Here is a 23,475-nt window from a genome sequence, read left to right as displayed (position 1 = left end):
ACTTCTTAGCTGTGTGAACTTGGGCTTGTCACTTAACCCCAGTTGTCAAGTCCTTGCTGATATTCTGTCTTAGAACTGATACTAAGACTGAAGGTAAGAGTTTTAATGAAAAAATATGAAAATGAAAAGAATATAAAGATGAAAAACAAGCCCTCCCATTGCATCAAGCATTTTAAAGGCAGGTACAGTTTGTTTTTTTACCAACAAAGCCAAGCATATGCCTTACACAAAGTAGAGAGTTAATAAATGTTTGTTGAAAATGAATTGTACTGAATTGATTTAGAAAGGGGAGGTCAGTACTCAGATCTTGGCCATAAGGAGGTTACTCTGCTTTTCCTGTATCTTCCATCAGGGACTGACCATGCAGGTTCAGGCCTTTCTAACAAACTAACAGGCTTCCTTCTGATAAGGGAGTTATATTTAATGAAAATGGAGCTATAGGCTAGACCTGAAGCTAAAGTTCATCAGCAAAGGATTCAACAACACTTTTTTTTAGGTAAACATATTTCATACCTTTAAACCTGAAGTCTCTTAGTTATTATCTATGAATTCCTATGAAAAGAAAGAAGATTATTTTACCTCATGGGTCCTGATCTACACTAGAAATTGTTGTCCAGTTGAATTTATAGATCACTCCTCTACTGATCTTCTGCTCCCTGAAAAAGGAGCTCTTATGTAGAGTATTTATCACTTGTTTTGGAATTTCTGCTTTGATGATGTGAGTCATCTTAATATGAGTCATCAGAGTATGATGAACTAAAATCTAAAGACCTAGATTCAAATCTTGATCTTGCTACTTAATAATTATGTAACTTTGTGCAAAGTCACTTCGATTCTCTTGGCCTCAATCTCTTTGTCTATAAAATGTAAAAATAATAATAGATGAAACTTGAAGAATGCTTTCAGCTTCTTGATCATAGAATTTGTGTTAATTCTAACATCATCTAGAATTATTCAGTAGCAAAATAAAAGCTAATGGGGAAGATTCTAGAGAGAAAGCCAGTACCTAAAATTGATCTTTATGCATTGATTGGATTCAGAAACAAATGTATGATTTTAAAGTATTTGTTGTAAAAATGATATTTAAGAAAAACAGTTATATATATATATATATATATATACAAACCATATAAATGCATATAAAATAATAAAAATAATAATACTCAACATTTATATAGCACTAAGTAAATGCAAATTATCCCAGTAGCTCTGCTAGGTCCTCCCAAGATGGTTTTGAGTTTAGGCTTGATTGTCTTTTTTGATTAAAGAATAGCCTAGCTAAACATGAAAAGATTTAGCACCAGAAAGTTACCAAATAATTGAGTGGGAGGAGAGAATGATAACCAAGGAAATACAGGAAAATTTATATAAATGGGCATTCCTTTCAATGATTTCAGTGATCACTCCCACAGTACAGATCCCAATCCTTTTCTGCTTACCCATTTCTTGTGAGTCTAGTCTAACTGATTCCTTAAGTACACTATAAACTGCCTACTCCATGTGCTGACAACCTTTCTTGATTCATTTTCACATCATAAAAATATAAATGAGCACTCAAGCTGTCCATTTCAACCTTTCCACAATACCAGCCCATTTCTCTACCTTTCCTACAGCTTCCTCATGACATCTTCTACTCCTGTTCTGCTTTGAAAATTCGTGCTATATGTTTGTTTTAAATATAAAAAAATAAAGATGGCTAGGGCTGGGGTGCCATGATTATACTGATATTATTTTAAAACACATATTCCTTTTTTTTGTTTTCATTATAAATCCACAAAGAGGGCAGTTAGGTGGGCTCAATTGATTGAGAGGCAAACCAAAAGATGTGAGAACCTGGGTTCAAATGTGGCCTCAGATACTTCACTTCTTAGCTGTGTGATCCTGGACAAGTCACTTAACTCCCATTGCCTAGCTTACTGCTCTTCTGCCTTGGAACCAACATATACAGTATTGATTCTAAGACAGAAGGTAAGGGTTTAAAAAAAATGAATCCACAAACATCTCTGAATTTCTTGCTGTCAGCCAGATACTCTTCTAGACACAAGGGTTGCAGAGTCGACAATGATTCAGTCCCTACCCTCAAGATATTTGCTTTCTTTTGGAGAAGCAACATAGACATACATAAGTAGATGTGAAATCTGTGCCAAGTATATTTTGATAATTTCCCAGAGGTGAGATATTAATAGCTGAATAGGATCAGGAAAAAAAATCTCATTTAGGACAAGAAACTTGAACTGAGCTAAAGATTGCAAGAAGTAGAATTAAGGAGGGAGTTCATTTCAGATATGGAAACTAGTATGTGTGAAGTCACAGAAACCAGAGGGGAAATGTCATGTATGATGAATAGCATGTAGGCTAGTTGTAATTTATTGTAGTTTGTGAAGGAGAATAATATGTATTGTCTCAAAAATTATGCTTATCTGATCCCAATAATATACAAACTATTTGACAAAATGGGCAAAGAATTAACTAAATTCCTTTTATGACACAAATATGGTACTGTTTCCAAAGCCAGGCAGATCAAAAACTGAGAAAGAAAACTACAGATCAATCTCCTTAATCAACATATATGCAAAAATCTTAAATAGAATTCTAGCAAAAGATTCCAGCAAGTTATCATGAGATTATTCACTATGATCAAGTGAGAGTTTATACCAAGAATGCAAGGATGGCTCAATATTAGGAAAACCATTCGTATAATTGACCATATCAACAACCAACCCAACAGAAATCACATGATTATCTCAATTGAGGCAGAAAACCCACTGACAAAACATAACACTCATTCCTATTGAAAACACTAGAAGGTATAGGAATAGATGGGCCTTTCCAAAAAATAATTAACAGTATATATTGAAAGCCATCAGCAAATATCATCTGTAATGGGGATAAGTTAGAAGCCTTCCCAATAAGATCAAGATTGAAGCAAGAATGCCAATTATCACCTCTATTATTTAACATTGTACAGGAAATGCTAGTGGAGGTATTAGAGAAGAAGAAGAAATTGAAGGGATTAAAGCAATGAGGAGACTAAACTATCAGTCTTTGCAGAATGATATGATGGTCTACTTAAAGAATCCTAGAGAATCAACAAAAAAACTAGTGGAAATAATCAAGAACATTAGCAAAGTTGCAGGATACAAAATAAACCCACACAAATCATCAGCATTTCTATGTATTTCTAACACAAGTCAGCAACAAGAATTAGAAAGAGAAATTCCATTTAAAATCACCCTAGACAATATAAAATATTTAGGAATCTATCTGCTGAGACAAACACAGGAAATATGAACACAACTACAAAACATTTTCCACACAATTAAAACTAGATCTAAATAATTTGAAAAACATTAATTGCTCATGGCTAAGATGAGCTAATATAATAAAAATGACAATCCTACTCAAATTAATTTACTTATTCAGTGCCATACTGATCAAACTACTAAGAAACATTTTTAATGAATTAGAAAAAATTGTAATAAAGTTCCTTTGGAAGAATAAAAGATCACAAACTTCAAGGGAATTAATTAAAAAAATGTAAAGGATAGGGGACTAGCAGTACCAGATCTTAAACTGTACTATAAGCAGTGATCATCAAAGCAATATGGTACTGGCTAAGAGATAGAAGGGAAGATCAATGAAATAGACTTGGGGCAAATGTTCTCAGCAAGAGATTGTATGATAAACCCAAAGATCCCAGCTTATGGGCCAAAATCCCACTATTTGACAAAAACTGTTGGGAAGATTGGAAAACAATATGGTAGATATTAGGTTTTGACCAACATTTCACACCCTATACCAAGAAGGGTAAATGAATTAAATATAAAGAAAGAAATTATAAGTAAATCAGGTGAACATAGAATAGTTTACCTGTCAGATCTATGAGAAAGGAAAGAATTTAAGACTAAAAGACAGAATATTACAAAATATAGAATGAATAATTTTGAATATATTAAATTAGAAAGTTTTTGTACAAACAAAACCAATGCAATCAGGTAGACTTCTAAAGGAGGTGAAGTCAAGATGGTGGCTTAGGGACAATAACAGTTCAGACCTCCATAAACACTTCCTCAATGATCAAAAACACAATGCATTGAGGGGACTGAAAACCAAATCTAACAGCAGGACAAAGCTTGGGAGACCTCCTCTTGGGCCCAACTTAAAAGACTGATCTAAGAGCGTTGCTGACTAAGCTCCAAGGGCAAAAGCTACAGCAAACTACAGGCAACACAGAAATTCCAGCGAATTGGACCCAGGCTTTCGAAGAACTCAAAATACAATTCAAAATACAATTAGAAGAGGCTGAAGACAACTGGGAAAAGAACTTAAAGAGCAAAATAAATCATCTGGAAACAGAAAGGTGTCTTGAAAGCCAAAATTAATCAGCTTCAACATGAGGCAGAAGAGATGAAAGATGAGACAAAGAAGATGAATGATGAGGCAAAAAAGATGAAAGATGACCTTCAAAGAAAATTAGACCAGAAGGAGAAGGATGATCAAAAAGTCAGGGATGAAATTCAGTCTTTAAAAACTAGAATCCAACAACTAGAAGCAAACAACTTCACAAGGAACAGGAAACTATAAAACAAAACCAAAAGAATGAAAAAATTGAGGAAAACATGAAATACCTCATCCACAAAATGGAAGATCTGTAAAACAGGTCCAGGAGAGATAACTGAAGAATCATTGGTCTACCAGAAGATCATAATAAAAGAAAAAGACTGGACATCATTCTACAGGAAATTATCTAAGAAAACTTCCCCAACATTCTAGAGCAGAGGGAAAAGTGGAGATCAAAAGAATCCATAGATCACCTTCTGTACTTAATCCCCAATTGACAACACCAAGGAATGTTATAGCCAAATTCAACTACTACCAGACCAAGGAAAAATATTACAAGCTGCTAAGAAGAAGTCATTCAGATACCATGAACCACAGTGAGGATAACACAGGATCTGGATACTTTTACACTGAAGGGCTGAAAGGCATGGATATGATATTACAGAAAGCAAGGGAACTAGGTCTACAACCAAGAATCCCAGCAAACTGACTATATTCTTCTAAGGGAAAGTATGGTCATTTAATAAAATAGAAGACTTACAAACATTCATAAAGAAAAGACCTGAATTGAATAGAAAATTTGATTCCCAAACACAGAATGCAAGAGAATTAATTAAGAAAGGGGGGGGGGAAACCCAAAGGTCTAATTTCTCAAATTTATAAGTAACTAAAGCAATTGTACAAAAAAATCAAGCCATTTCCTTTTTAATAAATGAGCAAGGGATATAATTAGGCAGTTTTCAGATAAAGAAATCAAAACTATCAATAAGCATATAAAAAAGTGTTCTAAATCTCTCATAATGAGAGAAATGAAAATCGAAACAATTCTCAGGTACCACCTCACACCTAGCAAATTGGCCAATATTATAGCAAAGGAAGGGTTGTGGCAAACCTGGGACATTGCATTGCTGGTGGAGTCATGAATTGATCCAATCATTCTGGAAGGCAATTTGGAACTATGCCCAAAGGTCTTTAAAAGACTGTCTGCCCTTTGATCCAGCCATACCACTGCTGTGTTTGTACCCCAAAGTGATAATAGAGAAAAATACATGTATAAAAATATTCATAGACACTCTTTGTGGTGTTAAAAAATTGGAAAATGAGGGGGTGTCCATTGATTGGGGAATGGCTGAACAAATTGTGGTATCTGATGGTGATGGAATATTATTGTGTTCAAAGGAATAATGAACTGGAGCAATTCCATTTGAATTGGAAAGACGTCCAGGAACTAATGCAGAGTAAAAGGAGCAGAACCAGGAGAATTTTGTACCCAGAGACTGATACACTGTGGCACAATCAAATGTAATGGACTTCTCTAGTAGCAGCAATGCAATGATCCAGGACAATTATGAAGGATTTATGAGACAGAATGCTATCCACATTGAGAAAAAGAACTGTGGGAGTAGAAACACAGAAGAAAAATATATTGATCACATGATTCGATTGGGGATTCTGACTTTAAATGATCACTCTATTGTAAATATTGATAATATGGAAATAGTTCTTGATCAATGATACATGTAAAACCCAGTGGAATTGCTCACCAGCTCTGGGAGGGTGGAGGGAGGAAGGGAAGGAAAGAATATGAATCATGTAACTATGGAAACATTCTAAATGAATTAATTATATTTTTAAAAAATTTAAAGAAAACTATGCTTATGCTGGTTCATTGCCAGCCTGTAGTTTGTATTTTATCCAGGAGGTGATAGAGAAACATTAGAGCTTCTGGAGTAGGGTTAGGCTATGATCAGAGTTACTCTTGAGTGAATTATCCTTGACAGCTTTGTAAAATATGGATTGGAGATGATAGAAATTTGAGGTAGAGTGGATGTGTAGGAAGCTGTTGTGATAATTCAGGTGAGGTAAAAAAGACTTGCATTAGAGCTTTGTCCATGTTAATGGAAAAAGGGATAAATGATGAAGTCCTGGAAATATAAAAAACGAAATATGCTCAGTTTTCAAATGGATCTTTGATCTCTTTTATTTGAAAGCTTCCTCCCACAGAGCAGATGCTAACCCATACTTGCCCTTTCCTTGTTACTCTTGTCCAAATGCTCCCATTAGTACACTATAGGGTGCCTGCTCAGATTACTTAAAGTCTTCCTAATTTTATTCCTTTCTAGATTATGGACAAGAAGAGAAATGTTCTTTTATCCAAAAATTGAATCTGTGGTTATCTAGGGTGAGCAAAATATTTCTTTAGAGAAAAATGATAAATTAAATTTTGGTAAGTAGTAGTCAACTGCTAGAAGAGTAATCCTTTTAAAATTAATGATCCCAAAAGGCATCCCATGATTCAGAAAATGTATATTTTGCTCACTAAATATACTATGAGTGATTTATCATATAAAACCATATAAATACATATATATACAAATATGTATATCAATGTATCCTTATTATATATATGTAAAATATATTATGCATGTATATTTATACCAGGAAAAAATATTACAGAGATCAAACAGGAGCAAAGCAGCCCTACCTTTCATTCAAAGTGGTATATCTTGAAGGCTGTAGTACATTTTTTACAAGATAGAATTCTGGTGTTAAAAAGGTTAATGAATACCTGAAATGAAAATAATGTCATTTCATGTATGTATGTAAGTATCTAAAGTTTCAAAATTCTTAGGGAGTTCTCTGATGGCTTGTTCAATTTCTTTTTCTGATATGGGGTTGTTTAGGTAGTCTATTTCTTCCTCTGTTAGTCTAGGCAATTTATATTTTTGTAAATATTCATCCATATCACTTAGATTGCTATATTTATTGCCATATAATTGGGCATAATAGTTTTTAGTGGTTGCCTTAATTTCCTCTTCATTAGAGGTAAGGTCTCCCTTTTCATTTTGGAAACTGTTAATTTGATTCTCTTCTTTCCTTTTTTTAATTAGACTGAGTTTGTCTATTTTATTGTTTTTTTTTCAAAGTACCAGCTTCTAGACTCATTCACTAAATCAATAGTTCTTTGACTTTCAATTTATTAATTTCTCCTTTGATTTTTAGTATCTCTAATTTAGTCTTCATCTGAAGATTTTTAATTTGTTCATTTTCTGGTTTTTTAATTTGCATGCACAATTCATTGACCTCTGCCTCTATAATTTGTTAATATATGAACTCAAGGATATAAATTTCCCCCTGAGTATTGCTTTGACTATATCCCATAGATTTTGAAAGGATGTCTCATCATTGTCATTTTCTTCAATGAAATTATTAATTGTTTCTATGATTTGTTCTTTAACTGATTCTGGAGAATTGTATTGTTTAATTTCCAATTAATTTTTGGTTTACCTCTCCATGTGCCCTAATTATTCTTTTCATTGCACTGTGAACTGAGAAGGTTGCATTTATTATTTCTGTTCTTTTGTACTTGTTTGCAATGTTTTTATGCCCTAGTACATGGTCAATCATTGTGAATGTACCATGTGCTGCTGAAAAGGCATATTCCTTTTTGTCCATATTTATTTTCCCCCATATATCTACTAACTCTATTTTTTTCTAAGATTTCATTCACTTCTCTTACATCTTTCTTATTTATTTTTTGGTTTGAATTATCTAGTCCTGATAGAGGAAGGTTCAGGTCCCCCACTAGTATAGTTATTCTATCTATTTCATCCTTGAGTTCCTCTAGTTTCTCCTTTAGAAATTTGGATGCTATGCCATGTGGTGCATACATCTTGAGTACTGATATTTCCTCATTGTCTATATTGCCTTTTTATCAGGATGTAATTCCCTATCTTTTTTAACTAGATCTATTTTTTACTTGGGCTTTGTCAGATATCATGATTGCAACTCCTACTTCTTTTTATCAGTTGATGCCCAATAGATTTGGCTCCCTCTTATTTTTACCTAAAGTTTCAAAATTCTTAAAGCAGTTCTTTGATCTAGGGTCATATAGGTATAATCATCCACATTTTATAGGTGAGGAAAATGAGGGTCTAAAACATTAAGCAAATTGCTAATGATCATACACTTGGTTAAGTGTGGAAACTAGGATGCAAACCCAGGTCTTCTGATTCCAAGTCAAGTGCTTATCACCACATTGCCTCTGGAGACCTAGATATGGTTGCCAGTACTGTTGCTAGCTGGTGTGGTTTTTAGAAAGTTAGTAACTATATTTCTTACAAAATGAAAAAAATTACAATAAATGACTATAAGATCTCACTCTAAGGATAAAGTATTCCATTTCCTATACCTCAGCAGGGAAAAGTTTAGGGAAAAAAATTTTTAATGTTCCTTAACTGAAGGAAAGGTGATGAACCTACTGACACAATAGCCATATTCTTTCTTTTCTTCTCTCTCTGATGTTTTATCATCTATTTTTCAATTCCTAAGTATTCTCTGCAATCTTTTGCTTGGTGATCTCATATACATACGTATTCAATGATCACTTCTGTGCTAATGACTTCCAAATCCATATGTACAGTCCTGAATTCTCTTCTCAAATGATCAATTTCCTGCTAATTGTCTTCTCCTAAATGACTCCCCAGCATATCAAATGCAAAATATCTAAAATAAAATTGAATATCTACTCCCCTAAATTTATCCCTTCCCATAACATTCCTATATGTTTTGAATATGTTTTCCCAGTCACTGAGGTTAATAAGACTGTAGTTCTCTTCAATTGCCAAAAATTGTGTCCCTTTCATTCTGTTCACACAACTGGCACTTAATTCATATACATTTTGTAATTCCTTCCCAATTGACCTCCCTGATTTTGATCTTTTCCTTTGTCTAACACAACTTCAACACAGCTCCTAACACAATATTCCAAAGGTGCAGGCATGACCTTGCCAACCCGTGGCTCCAGAATCTTAAATGAATCACTCTCTCTGTAAGGACAAACTATAAACACCTCAGTTTTGTATGTAAAGCACTACCTAACTTATCTGGCTTCTGCCTATCTTTTCAACAATATTTAATATTTCTATCTTTCATTGTACTCTGTGTTCCAGGCAATTATATTACTAAGCTATTTCCTGAATTCAACTCATCATCTCTTGGTATTTTAATTCATACAAACTCTGTTCCATATCTAGAGATTGGAAGCTTCTTCAGGTCAGGCTGTCTCCCCCCCCCCCTTTTTTGTTGCACTTAACACAAGACCTGGCACATGGTAGACACAAAAAATATATTTTTTAATTGAATGCATTCCCTCCTCTGCCTTCTACTTCTCAGTATCTTTATCAATACTAATTTCAGGCTCACCTCCATGAAGCCTTCATTGATTTCCTCTCTTACCTCCCACTCAAATTGATGCTTATGTGAAATTATCTTCTATTTTCTTCTTTGTGTGTATGTTGTTTCCCCTAGGGAAGCTTCTTGACAGCAGTTAGTGTTGTACTTTTGTCTTTCATCCAAAGTATCCACCAGAATGCTTTTTGCATAACTGCTACATAGTGAATTGAATTAGAAATATGATCTTTTGATGTAAGTTGAAGCTTTTGTATGTGTTAGATTTATAGGGAAGACTTTTGTTTTGTTTGAAGAAAGAAAGTTAAATAGTTATGATCTAGCTAATAAAAATGTGAATGAGAAATAATTTAAAGGAGAGTCTTTATTAGAAGTGTGAATGATTAGCCCCATAAAGGAAATTCATTTTATTACATCACTGAAATGTCCCTTCCTGTTCTCGGTTATTGATACCCAACCAAAGGGCTCCATTATTTTTTCTAATTTTTATCTTCCAAGTATTATAGTCTGCTGTGTGTTATTCTATAAGTATTTATCACTGTTCAGCAACCTAACATTCCTTTAATCCTGCCCAGAAATTTGTTTTATCTCTCAAGGTCTCCATATCTTACCCCTCTTTTTTTTTATTATTTTTGGATATTCCAGTATAGATGACATTAAAATTTACTTTTACCTTAGAATATGAGAAATTCTCTTTAGTGAGTTGATTTTATCCTTTTTTTTTTTTAAACAGAGCTATAACACTGGAGAATCAGCTGGTGATCTTGGCAACAACAGCAGGTGATACAGGAGGTTACTATGTCCAGGCTGTCAACGAAAAAAATGGCGAAAATAAGACAAGTCCATTCACTTATTTGAGCATAGAAAGTGAGTTTTAAAAATGCAAAATGAAAGCTTGAATGATGCTGGTGAAAACAACTTGATTTAATCAAAAGTAGTGTTATAATAAGACATTTCTTTAATTAACCTGATTGTCTCATATTTATCAAATAGTAAAAGTATATGAATTGAACTTTAGCTTTTAATTTTCTTTAAAAATAATATTTGGTTATGCCAGGAACTGTTGACATATATAATGTTTGTGAATTGAAAGTTCTTTGAATTTTATGTAGTTTTATGCCTTTGCTTTTACAAATTTGTAGGGAGTCTTTTCCTTTTAAAAATATTTTTCCACTATCCAGAATTGTATTTATAAGTCTTATTTAGAAATAGAAGAGATAAGACAATTATGTCTATCTGTCCCAGCAAGAAAATCCTTAGGAAAATGAATTTTAAGTTAAGCTAAAATAAACTGCATTAAATGTATATAATAACAAACACTTCTATACCTGATGAAAGTTATATTCTCCATCACTCACCTTAATTATGCAATAGCATGATTCATGAAAGAGATCTTCATTGTAAATTTAATTTATGAAGGAAATTCATTTTGAAATTTTAACCTCTAAAAGAAGGCTTATGAGCATCAACCAAGTAGTAAATAGCTGATTTTAATAGAGAAGAAAAGGATGCTGAATACTGAGATAGCTCATTGGCTATGACTTTGTATATTAAGATTTGTTCATGCATCACAAAAGCTTATAGCTGGTCACCAAGCTTTTATATATCCTGGTTTTTAATATTCAGATACCCTGTTGTCTTCATGGCATAAAGCATACAAATGATGTTGAATTAGCACAGTTTGGGAAACTATGATACTGAATAGTAAATTTTAAAATATTATGATCACATTTCAGGAGTTAGCTATGAGGAATAACAGCCTTAAAAGAAGAAAAAGAAGAAGGAATAAGTTATGTAGTGTGGTTGAAGGGGACATGATTTAGCCTCATTTTGTTTTGGAAAATTACAAAAGATGGATTATATTTTATTTAAGGAGTTTGTGCAAGAGGGGGAAATGGAAAACAAAGGGGGTAGGGTTGACAGACACAGATTTTAGCAATTCCTTTCAATCCATTGTGTGTCCCCAAGAGTAACCTGTACATCCCTTTTCATTACTTAATTCCTTAATTCCTCCAGAAACAACAACATTATATCATCATAGGGAAAGGAGAGAGTGTCTTGTGGCACAAAGAAGGCTGGCATTGGAATTATGAAGATTTGAGTCCAAGTTCTGCCCCTGACACATCTTGCTACCTCAAACAACTCTTGAAGACCAATGAGTGCAGATCTCTAGCCATAGCTACCATATCAGTGGCCACTCAGGGATCTTCCTACACTGATAAGATCACAGATTCAAATCCAAAATATTCACAGGAAGCAATCCAACTGTTCTGACAACAGGAACATGTGCTAATCTGGGGATAAAAAAATTTTGTTTTTTATGCTGTAACTCGGGTTCTGAAATTTCAGTGTCTCAATGATTTATACCCATTAATTATTTCTAGGATTCACAAAAAAATTCACTGCATGGGTCATATAGATGTAAAAATTATACAGGAAGGTAGAATTATGCTAAAATCCACTATTATTTAAAGGAAAAAAGTTCCAAAATAATAATGAAGAAATGTTATTATATTAAGTAAAACACATATAAACTAGATCATTGCCATGACATTTAGTATCAGATTTTACAAATATAATTACTCGTTCTACTTATACTTAATTGGTTATTCTCTGAAAGAGTTATAGAATAGAGCTTAGAAAGATAACTAGTCAAGAGGGGTTAAATTTTTTAAAAAATGAGAAAAGAGATTGAGCTTATTATAGAAGAAGAATAAAAGAAAGAAAAATTCATTTAAGAAGCTTCTAGTTAATATCAGTTATTAGATTGCTTGGTGGATTCCTATAAGCCTAGAGTCTATAAATTAATAAGAGAAAAATTTAAATTTAAAAAAACTTATTCTGTTGAGACCTCAAGGATCTAACATTATGAAGTCTATAAGTTGGATTGATTGAAATCTATAGAAATTCTAACATCTATTTTCAGGCAATAGTTTACTTGATTTGAAAGTATCCAGAAAGTAGACCAGATGCTGCTTATAAATATTATAATTAACTGAATTGTGCTTGGTTTCCAAATACTTCATATGCCTACAACCTGGAAGAGGCGGTAATAAGCGATGGAATATCCAAAAAAGCTGGAAATAGGGAGAAAAAAGGAATATGAATAAATTTGTTATTCATTTATAGGTGTTGGCTCAGTATATAACAACATGTAGGGATTTTTCTTCTCATTAAACATTAATTTTAAAAAAACCCTCCAAGAACAGAGTTCTTGATAAATTTTCATGGGCCATCATAGTTTTGCATTTTATTCCCCACATCCCATTTGGAAGCAGTACTTCCTAGAAGGAATCCATCGGCTTTACCATAGAATTAAAACTGAAATCTTGTACCTTAACCACCAGACCTTAAGTCATGAAATATTAAAGGGTACATCACCTTACTAGGTTTATTAGTAAATTAGATATTCTTAAGACCTATTCATAATGCTAGTAAGACATAGTGTGTTCTGCAGACTTAGACATCTCTCTTTTTTTTTTTCCTTCTGATGCTGGCTTTGTTAAAACATAAAACAAGATTGATGAAATTTTTTTTAAAACTTGCCAGCCAGCATTTCTGAAGAGTCAAAAGATAATACAGCCAATTATCATTTAACGAAGATAAATTTTCTCCTAGCACAGGGAGTATAAAGAAGGAAACCTTTGTGTGGTGGATAAGATTGGAATAGTCGGGCCTAGAAATTAAACTCCTGGTTTGGTCATATTGTAATTAATTTAAAATACGAGGGTGTCATATTGCCCTACCTCTAGCTTCCAGTTCCAATAACAAAGCATCTATTCTACAGCCACAGCATTGGTGAAATGAAGTAAAGAACCTGGGTTATCTTTGAAGAGAAACTTAGTCACCTAATTGATATACCATCACCCAATTAACAGGATGGAAAATATATTTCAGGTTTTTAAAGATGCTGATGTTTCTAAAAAGCACAAATATGTATTTGAAGGCTAAAATACACAGATAAGCCATTTTGAGATGTTTGGCTATTGTTGCCTTCTGTGGAAACTAAAGGATAAAGAGAATTTAGATAACAAGCATAACTATTGGAAACAAAATGCATACCGTAATGGTACCACCTGCTGTTTCTGTGACTGTTTAGTTGATGATAATATCTCAAAGCATTTTCCCCCATGTTTATATGGATAAGAAGATAAATTACTGCAGGTTTAGCACAGATATTTTCTGTCAGGAAGGGGTGATGGCTCTATTGAACTAACAGTTCAACCAGTCACTATGAAGATTTGCTGCCAACTAGGATTGTGAGTTTGCTTTGAAGTTGTAAAGTGACTTAACTTCAGCAGATGTTAAGGACATAGGTGGGATTGTTGGAAGCATCACTGCATGAATTTTTCGTAGCTAGTTCCTGAAGTTCAGGTGCACACTGGAGAAAGAATGGGCTGAACTTTCTGGAGAGGAGATATTTCTATTCTAAGGTCAAACTCAGGCAGGCTTTATAAAGCTGCCAACCTGTTTGCCGTCTTTCTTTTGAGGACTTTACATTCACTTAACTTCTAGGGGGCAGTTCATTCAGAACAGAATTCACACATCAATTAGGCTCTCTTCTGTAAAAGTATATAAGTAAAAGATGAAGAAAATGATCCTCAGCAATTGTACTGAGTATTGACCAACTCTGCTTATACAAAACAAACAAAAAAACAACAAAAAAGTAAAATTCCGTCTAACTCTGTAAGGCTGGATGCTTCCTTGTTTAAGGTCATCACTGTCCATTCCTCTGCCCCTCCCTAATTGAGGTTTCTTTTCATCCTCAGCATGAAGAAGCATATTCCCTCTCTCTTACCTTGTCCCTTAGGGAGAACTGAGAACTGGAACCTGGGATTTCACCTGTACATGCATACATGAGGATTGTTCCTGTGCAGAGAATATATTGATTGAATGTATAACTTAAAGTCTCAGGGTGGTCCATTCTGCTTTTGGTAGTGTCCAGAAGCAGAATGGACCACCTTGAGAGGTAATAGATTTCCTGTCATCAGAAGTCTTCAACTAAAGAGCAGGTGGCTACTTGTTATGTACAATATAAAGACAACTGGTTGGTACTATGGATTAAGAGCTGGGTCTGGAGTTAGGAGAACCTGAATTCAAATCAAGCCTTAGACACTTATTGGTGTCTCGGGGCAAGTCATTTACTTTTTGCCTCAGTTTCTGGGAATAAGAATAGCTGCCTTCCAGGTATTTTCATGATTAAATGAAATAAATTAAAGGGCTTAGCAAAGTGCCTGACACAAAGCAAATTCTTTTGTGATGATGATGTTGATGGTGGTGGTAATGATGATGAGGATGATGTTGGTGATGAGGTACTGGAGCTTCTTTTCTGAATGAGAATTGGAATGGATGGCAACTGAGGTCTCCGGTGACTTCAGATTCTGTGATTAGTTTATAAGCCTATTCTTCAGCTATTACCCCCAAAACAAAGCTATGGGATTACCTTTTCTATTTTATTCCATTTTTTCAAATTCTTATCTCCCACATTAGAATAAATACTACGTATTTGTTCAAGTCAGAAGAGCAAAAAGGAGCAGTCAAGGGAAGTCAATTGCCCAGGATCACACAACTACAGAGTGTCTGAAGTCAAATTTGAACCCAGGGCCTCGTGTCTTCAGGACTGACTCCCTATCCACTGAGCCATCTAGCTGCCCCACATGGGATTATCTCTAATGCATAAGTGCAGAAACAAACTGTTTTATTTTGTTCAAGGTCCTTTGTGAATCTATACTCCTAAAACTAGAGTTCACCAATCATTCCCAGTGTGTTCACTTTGAATAGCCATAGTAGATCGTGTCCTGATCATATACAGTAGCAGCAAAATAGTCTCCTCATGAACTTAGGGCAGCCTCTCCTACAAGCACATCCATTGTCAGGGGAAATCGTGAGCAGAAATGTAGGTAATGTGTGGTGAAAGAAACCTACATCTCTGGCCCCTGTTATTCTTTCTCTTTTCATTGTCTTTCCATGCCGCTTTCCTGGGTACAAATTTCTATTGGGAAAATTGCTCTCCTGAACTCCATGGACCTCCCCTCTTCACAACTCTGTTGAGGTATCAGAGCTAAATCTGTGATGTAACTGAATATAAGGCTGTATAACCTGCTTTCTAAAGGCCATGGTTATTCATTAAGCTGGCCAGTGGAACAGTTAACTGGCCTGACATCAAGAAGATTTAAGTTCAATCTGAGCCCCAGATATTTACTAGCTGTGTGACCCTGGACAAGTTATTTAACTGCTGCGTGCCTCAGTTTCCTCAACTGTAAAATTGAGAGGCATTCACTTCCAAAGATTATTGTGAGGATTGAACGAGGTAAAATCTGTAAAGTGCTTAACAAAGTACCTAAAATAAAAAATTCCCTTCCTTCCTTATTTCCTTCCTTCCTTCTTCTCTTTCTTCCTTCTTCCTCTTTAACAAAGAAGTATAACTATTTCCTTATACTTTCTTTATAAGTATTTAATGGTCCATTCCCAATTTTACACCCTTTACAATCATTCAGAGTGGTTATTCAATCTCTCTAATGAACTTTGCCCCACACTCTTACATAAACTATGAAATATTAAATACAAGAGTGGAATAATAATGTAAATTAGGACAAGAGATGTCTCAGCATACTATTTAATTAACATATGAATGGTACTGACAAGAGGTGGCATAGGTACTCAGAAAAGTTAGAAATAAAAATAGACTAGGCATCCTGGTGATGATGAGAAGTGTGGTACTCTTTTAAAGGAAGACAGAATGATTTGGATAGGGAGAGAATATTACAGGAACTTGATTCAGTATTTCATTTGGTCAGTGATCAGATCAATGTGAGGACTATCTACAACAGTTTAAATCATGATCTCTACAACCTTTTATCTTCTATAGCTTTTGAACCATTATTCCTATAAATCCTCCATAGAAGATCCATCTACCCAGTGCCTGGGAGGCCTACCTCTAGGTCTTTTAACATTCCATGAATACCATTGCAAACCGTAGATTCTACATCTGTTCTGCTTCCCTCTTACTACATGACTAGTCTGTCTCTTCCTTCAATCATCTACTTTCTGAATATCTTTTCTGCCAGTCACCTTTGGTAGCACTAAAGCCTTGGCATATCTGCTTCCATCAGCCTTGTGTTCTGCAATTTTAATTCTTTAGAGATTTTGTTGGTTCATGATTTGAAGACACGTAACAGCTTCACTGGGCTAAGGTTGATATTTAAAAAAACATTCTGTGCCAAGGAACTTGGGTTCATTGAGAGTGCTATCGAATTTCCTAAATGGGTCATTCTTATTATTATCCTTTTCTGGTTCCAGATTATCATTCTTTTGTAGAACTTATCCAAAATAGCATCCTTGTTGAGCTGTATATTTTTTCTTTGGGGGTTGTTATTCAATCTCTTTGAATGATTAATTCATGAATATTTAATTTTTTCATCTCCTAATTTCCATCATACCTCCTCCTTATTAGTGCCTTATTTGGCCTAATATAGACACACCCCAATCATGTTTCACTTCATTCCTCCTCCCCAGGTTTGGGACCAAAGAGGCCAGTGAATGAATACCTGATCAAGTTAACTCTGCCATTGCCCATGGAAGAAATATATCAGACTACTGCCATGACTCTACTCATCATCCTCTCTAGTCACCATAGCCCTATATATGTCCTCTCCTGGTTAGAATGTAAGCTTCTATAGGGCAGGCATTTTTTCCTCCAGTGTTTATCACATACTAAGTAATTAATATATGTTATATTCATTCATTCATAAATTATTTTAGAATACTGATGTGTGATGCCATCCAGTAGTAGTTATCCTCAAATAAGAGCATTTTGAAAAACTCTCCATCTCTAGGAAATCTGTCTTCCAGTAAATTTTATGTAGAATAAAACTCAGGAATTTGAAAAGTACTAAATAGCCTTATACTAGGGAAAGTAAGTATCCAGTTTGATTAAAATCAAGTGTTTGCATAAAAGAAGATCATAATATCATTTTAGATAAAATCAGATATGATCACTTCCCTATGAGAGTGCACAACTGACCTGTATATTTGTATTTCCTAATCCCCCCAATTCATCATTAGGATTATTATGTCATATTTGTTTCTATAAGGAAGCCAGTTCCTAAATATGATAAACATTTTGTAGTGACCTAAAAAATGTACTAAATGACCCCAAAACCTTAATGCATTTTTCCTAAAATAAAATAAAATACTACATATATGGTATTAAATAAAAAATACTTATATGGTGTCTATATAATATAAGCATTACGCCCAGAAGAGATTTATCCAATAAGATTTCAAAGATTTAAAAATTTTGGCTTTACCAATTTTCCCTGACTACCCCTGCCTCCATAAATGTGTTGTTTATAAACACTGGACCCAGTGTCCAGTAGACAATTAGGTAAAGAAATCCCTTTGTCCTGTCATCTTATAGTAAGGCCTGCAGAGCATGACCAGAAGGATTCTTTGTCCTTTAGAGAAGAACAAAGAAGTCTGCCTTAGTCATAGGTCTTGGTAGATTATTTTGTTTGAAATCAAATGGTCAGAATCAACTGACAAGGAATTTAAGATTATTTCAGAGAAGTCTTGCAATAAATGAAATAGCATTTATAGGTTTACAATATTCAGGATGACTCAGCATTTTATTTATAGCTTGCATGTGTAGTTAATATCTGTTTACTTCTAATCACTTTTGCTATTACATTCATTGAAATGATTTATCTCTTATCTCTGTCACTATAATTGATATGTGAGGATAAGAAATTCTTTGAGGATGCAAACAAGGGAGATGGGAAATTGAATTTGCTTGCAATCATTTTATAAACTCTGACATACGTCCATTATATGTCCTGTCTGGGAAAATGCTGAACAAAGTTAATGGTTATTTGTTGGAAGGAGACCACAGTACCAATTCTTTCACTTGGAAAAAAAAAAACGTAATGGCTTAAGTATCCTCCAAGTACTGATAAAAGATGGGATCTATTGTCAAAACCAGTCTACTTAAGAATAGAGAGGGAAATCATCACCAGTGGATTGTCTTCTAGAAGATGAATATGTTGACCACAGCAACTTATGAGATAGAAAACCATTAAAAGCCCCTCTAGTCTTCAGAGTAACAGAAAAGAGGGAAGAAGATGCTAAAAATCACACCATCTTTAGAATATCTATAAAAATTAACTTAACTCCAGGCACTTTAAATGTGAAATCATTATCCAATCACCAAGAAATTGACACTATCAGAAAACCTGAACCATATCAAGAATGATATTTTTACAATAATCAAAACCATAAGGCAAACAAATGAAAAGATTGCTCATGGATTCTCTTCAAAGAGGCAAAGGAATTGATTTTATAATGTGACTAAAGACAAGTCATATTATTTTATGGGATACTTATTGTGAATTACTTATGCTGAACATAAGCAAAAATTCTACCATGAAGATAATTGTTGGTTGTTCACCAGGAATAACTGTGCAGATTGCAAAGGTAGAGAAAGAATCTGATAAGGTCCTTCAAACAAATTCAGCATATATTTTGATATCCAGTTTCCTTAGGTGGGCACAGAAGAGGAGAAATATTTATTAAGTACTTGCTATGTACTGTGTTAAGTACAGGGAATACAAATACAAGCAATCAATATAATCCCTGTCCACCATTCTAATTAGGGGAGAACATATCTAAAAGAGAATTTAAAAGGGGGTGGTATACACAGAGGCATGGAGCTGACCCAAAAGTGACAGGACCCTGGCAAAATAAGGCAAAAAAGCTGAACCACCAGAGCTCAGAGACCTGGAACACACTTCAATGTACCAGTGGAGAAGGTATGGAGGTGATATTTGTTCCCTGAGAGGGAGTGGCATGGCTAGAGTTGGCCAGGAACTCACAAACAAATGGTGAAAATATGTTGGAAAATATGTTGATTGTTTGAGAAATTAAATTGACCAAACATTTATAGAATATCCAAAGATCTCTCACTGATAAACCATGAATGATTTAGCCTCTGAGTTCTGAAGAAAATCGCACACAAACAAAAATAAAATTTCCAGTTTGCTAAGATATAGTTAGTGAGTAGTTGCTGAGGTGAGACCGAATCATATCAGGATCATCTTTGTGTAATAAGACCACTGATTACTTACAACAAAGGTCAAAATAAACATAAAATTAGAAGTAGAATGAGATAGAAGACAATAAATAATTGTAACAACTTCAACTCGACAAATTCAAACCTGTTTCCAACTCTATGACAGAAATTTAGAAATGAAAAAAAGTAAAAATATCAACTTTGATTGTCACCATTTCCTACAAAACTTTTATGGTAGTAAGCCTTAACTGAATAAAGGGGCCAATTGCCAGCAAATACTTGACCTCTTGGCAAAAGAATGTGATGTATCCAAAACAAAACTGGTTTAAAATATAAATTCATTTTAACTCATATACATGTATATGTTTGTGGTGGTAAGTAGTAGAATATTATGAGTTATTTCAACTTTTAAAATAATAATGAACAGTGGAAAAAAGTAAGAGGAAAATCCCTTCTCCTTATACCTTGGGGATATCCTCATGCTTTGAAAGAAAAAGACAAGGAAAAAGGCAATAAAGAGAATGAAAAAACAGAAGACAGTCTGTTGCATTTCTTTATAGTCCAGTACAAAATGGAGACTCCTACACCAGAAGCTATTCTCCTGAATCCCAGTCATCCAGTTATGTGTAGGCAGCACTTATTGTATAGTGATTGGAACCCCAGTCACTAGAAACCAATGAATAATTATCATTTGTTGTGTTTTTTTTTTTAAACAAGGTGCTAGGATACATGCTCATACTTTATAGGAAGAGAAATGTATTCAAATAAAAAAATCAGAGGAAATTCCTCCTTTCCCCATATATATTTACAAAATCCTTATTCTGTATTGGGTCAAAGGGTTCAAGCTGAAAATTTGTGCAATATACCCATTTCCTCATAATTCAATATTCACCATAACATCCCTTTGAGATGCCTTCTCATCACTATAATATCCAAAGGTCCACTTAAACAATGGGCAAATGTACCTCTTCTGTTTTTTCTTTTTCTTTAATTTCTTAAAATTATTTTTCAATTATCATGTGATTAAAGTGATATAATTGTACAAATGTTCAGGTCAGGATTTGAAGAGCTGACTCCCTGGTTAACAGGCATAAATGCATTTGTTCATTAAGTGCCTCAGTTGACTCCAGGTAATTCTTTTTTTAATTTTGTTAACCTTTATCTTCTGTTTTAGGATTAATAGTATGGATTGGTTCCAAAGCAGAGGAACTGTAAGGGCTAGGCAATGGGGATTAAATGACTGCTCAGGATCACTCAGCTAGAAAGTATCTGAGGCCAGTTTTGAACCCAGGATCTCCCATCTCCAGCCTGGCTCTATTCGGCCTCTGACTCTTGGGCAATTCTGATAAAATCTCTTCTAACTTGGAATCTCTACCAGTTTCTGAAGACCTTTTTATAGTTGTCCGCTCAGTTTTGTCTATAATTTTGTCTCAAGGATCTTTTGTGTCTGCACTTATGTTTTTTTTTTTTTAAACCCTTACCTTCTGTCTTGGAACACAATATTGTGTATTGGTTCCAAGGCAGAAAAGTAGCAAGGGCTAGGCAATGGGGGTTAAGTGACTTGTCCAGGGTCACACAGCTGGGAAGCGTCTGAGGTCAGATTTGAACCTAGGACTTCCTGTCTCTAGACCTAGCTCTCAATCCACTGAGCTAACCAGCTGCCCCCTGCCCCTCTGTTTCTTAAAATAAAATGCTTTCTAAAAATAAAGATAGACAGTATTAAAGATAAACTAAAATTATGGAAACTTATTATTAGCTCATTATGGCTTCTGCTGCTTGAAAATTCCTTTAATACTTTAGCTACCATATCTTTATGTGAGTATGAATTCATAGACTTCAACCCTTTCAGGAATCATAATTTCATCCATGTGCATTTTTCATCCAATGATGATCACAACTCTTCTACCTTTCAATAGAGAGTCTTCAACAGCCTCTATGGACTAATAACTTGTCAGCTTACCACCAACCTGCTCATAAATTCCTCAGAACTTAGGTTCTCGAAAACAATCTTCACTGGGCCAATACTTAAAGCCTTCCTAATTTGGTAAGCACTGATTCTCTCTATTAAATTTGAACACATCTGTCCTCCTCTATAATATGAACATGTATATGAAAAGGACAATTGATAACTGGCCAAACTTGCCTTCTGTTGTAATCACTTTTGAGAATCCATCCTCATCCCTGTGTCAAGGTTTGATTAGGCATCAGGGAAGAATTTCAGTTGAAGATACACACGGACATACACAAACATACATGCATAAACACAAATATAATTTGGAATTATCTTTGCCACTGAAGTAGATAATGGAGGGTTGACTTTCTACCTGTTCTAAATATTTAACTAATTAAAATATCAACATCTGCGATTGATTAATTAGCCTCATTTATTGTTATGTATGCGGTATAACAATTGGGAAACTTTTGACAGTACCTACTTAGTTCCACCTTTGCCACTTAGTCATAATGCTTTATTACTGATCACTATAAATGATGTTCTTTCAGCTATTAGAGAAGGCAATTACAGTGGGTAATTAAAATTGTAGATCTTTACAATGTGGTTGAGAATGTTAAATCAACTCTTAAGAGTGTCAGTGAAAGGGTCTGTTAAAATGAAAGAATAATTAGCCACTCTCAAGACCATTACCAAAAGTCAGATTGTTGGACCCCTCAATGCCAAGAACAATTTGTTCATTAGGCACCAAATGGAATTTTTAATGCCAGAAGTAGTAGGGACTAGCAACGTATCTAATAATTTCTAAAATTTTTGTATGGTACATAATTAGAACCTGTTTTACTCTTGTGGTTCTTTACTGCTTCCAATTATTATTCTGTCTATATAGGCTTCTCCACTCATTATAGCAAAGAAAATGCTACTTCACAAAACAAACTTTTTATGAGTCACTATTGAATTATTATCAGAAATTTAAGTCATGGTAGAATTTCAGCTCTTCAATGTAGTCTGACTGGCACCATAGTTATTTTTCTAAGGCATTCAAGCTCTTTTCAAGATATCTTAAAAATCATTGTTAGATAATTTTGTGAGATGATAGCTATTTCTGTTTATGTTTGAATGACCACTTGGACAACACAAGCAGTTTATTGAAATGACCCTCTTTGGGTAGCAGTTATGGAAGGTAATATCCAAGCCCAAAGTCAAAGAATCTATCTCTGATTTATCATTTTAGAGGACCTACCATTTAAAATAGACCTTCAAATTTATTTAAGTTCTAAGCCCTCATTTTATAGAATAAACTGAAACCCAAGAAAAGTCAAGTTGACTTGCCAAAGATCACACAGGGAGTAAGTAGCAAAGATATAGCTAGCTCTCCATTTTATTTCCCATCCTTAGAGTGTGCTTAAGTCGTTGGAATAGAGAAGAATCTATCATTCCTTGGGGGGTCAAAAGAGAAGGAAAAAGAGTAGAAGGACCTGGACTAGTCAAAGAGTGCCTTTCAAAAGACCGTGAAAGCCTTTTACTTATGTATTTTGTTGAAGTTGGTATTAAATGTCTCAAGTTACACTATTCTCTTCACCTTCCTCCAAAGACTCTTCCACAGCCTAATATATATCTTTCTGTCAGAATGTCACTCCCTGGTTTTATTAACACTGACAGGGTTGAATTGCACAAAGGTTTGCTCTCATTTGGGAAAATTTCCAGC

General features: G+C 34.3%; 1 protein-coding gene across 1 annotated transcript in view; it reads left to right on the top strand.

The window, feature by feature from the left end:
* The window catches only part of SDK1 (sidekick cell adhesion molecule 1), a 1,320,044-nt gene that overhangs the window by 739,444 nt on the left and 557,125 nt on the right, over positions 1–23,475 (top strand). The window contains 1 exon segment of the mRNA XM_007498416.3: positions 10,484–10,617. Coding sequence (XP_007498478.2) covers positions 10,484–10,617 — 134 coding nt within the window.

This window comes from Monodelphis domestica, chromosome 7, assembly GCF_027887165.1.
Source record: "Monodelphis domestica isolate mMonDom1 chromosome 7, mMonDom1.pri, whole genome shotgun sequence".
In the NCBI taxonomy this organism is placed as follows: domain Eukaryota; kingdom Metazoa; phylum Chordata; class Mammalia; order Didelphimorphia; family Didelphidae; genus Monodelphis; species Monodelphis domestica.
Note: the sequence above shows the minus strand (reverse complement) of the source record. Positions and strands in the feature narration are given on the sequence as shown.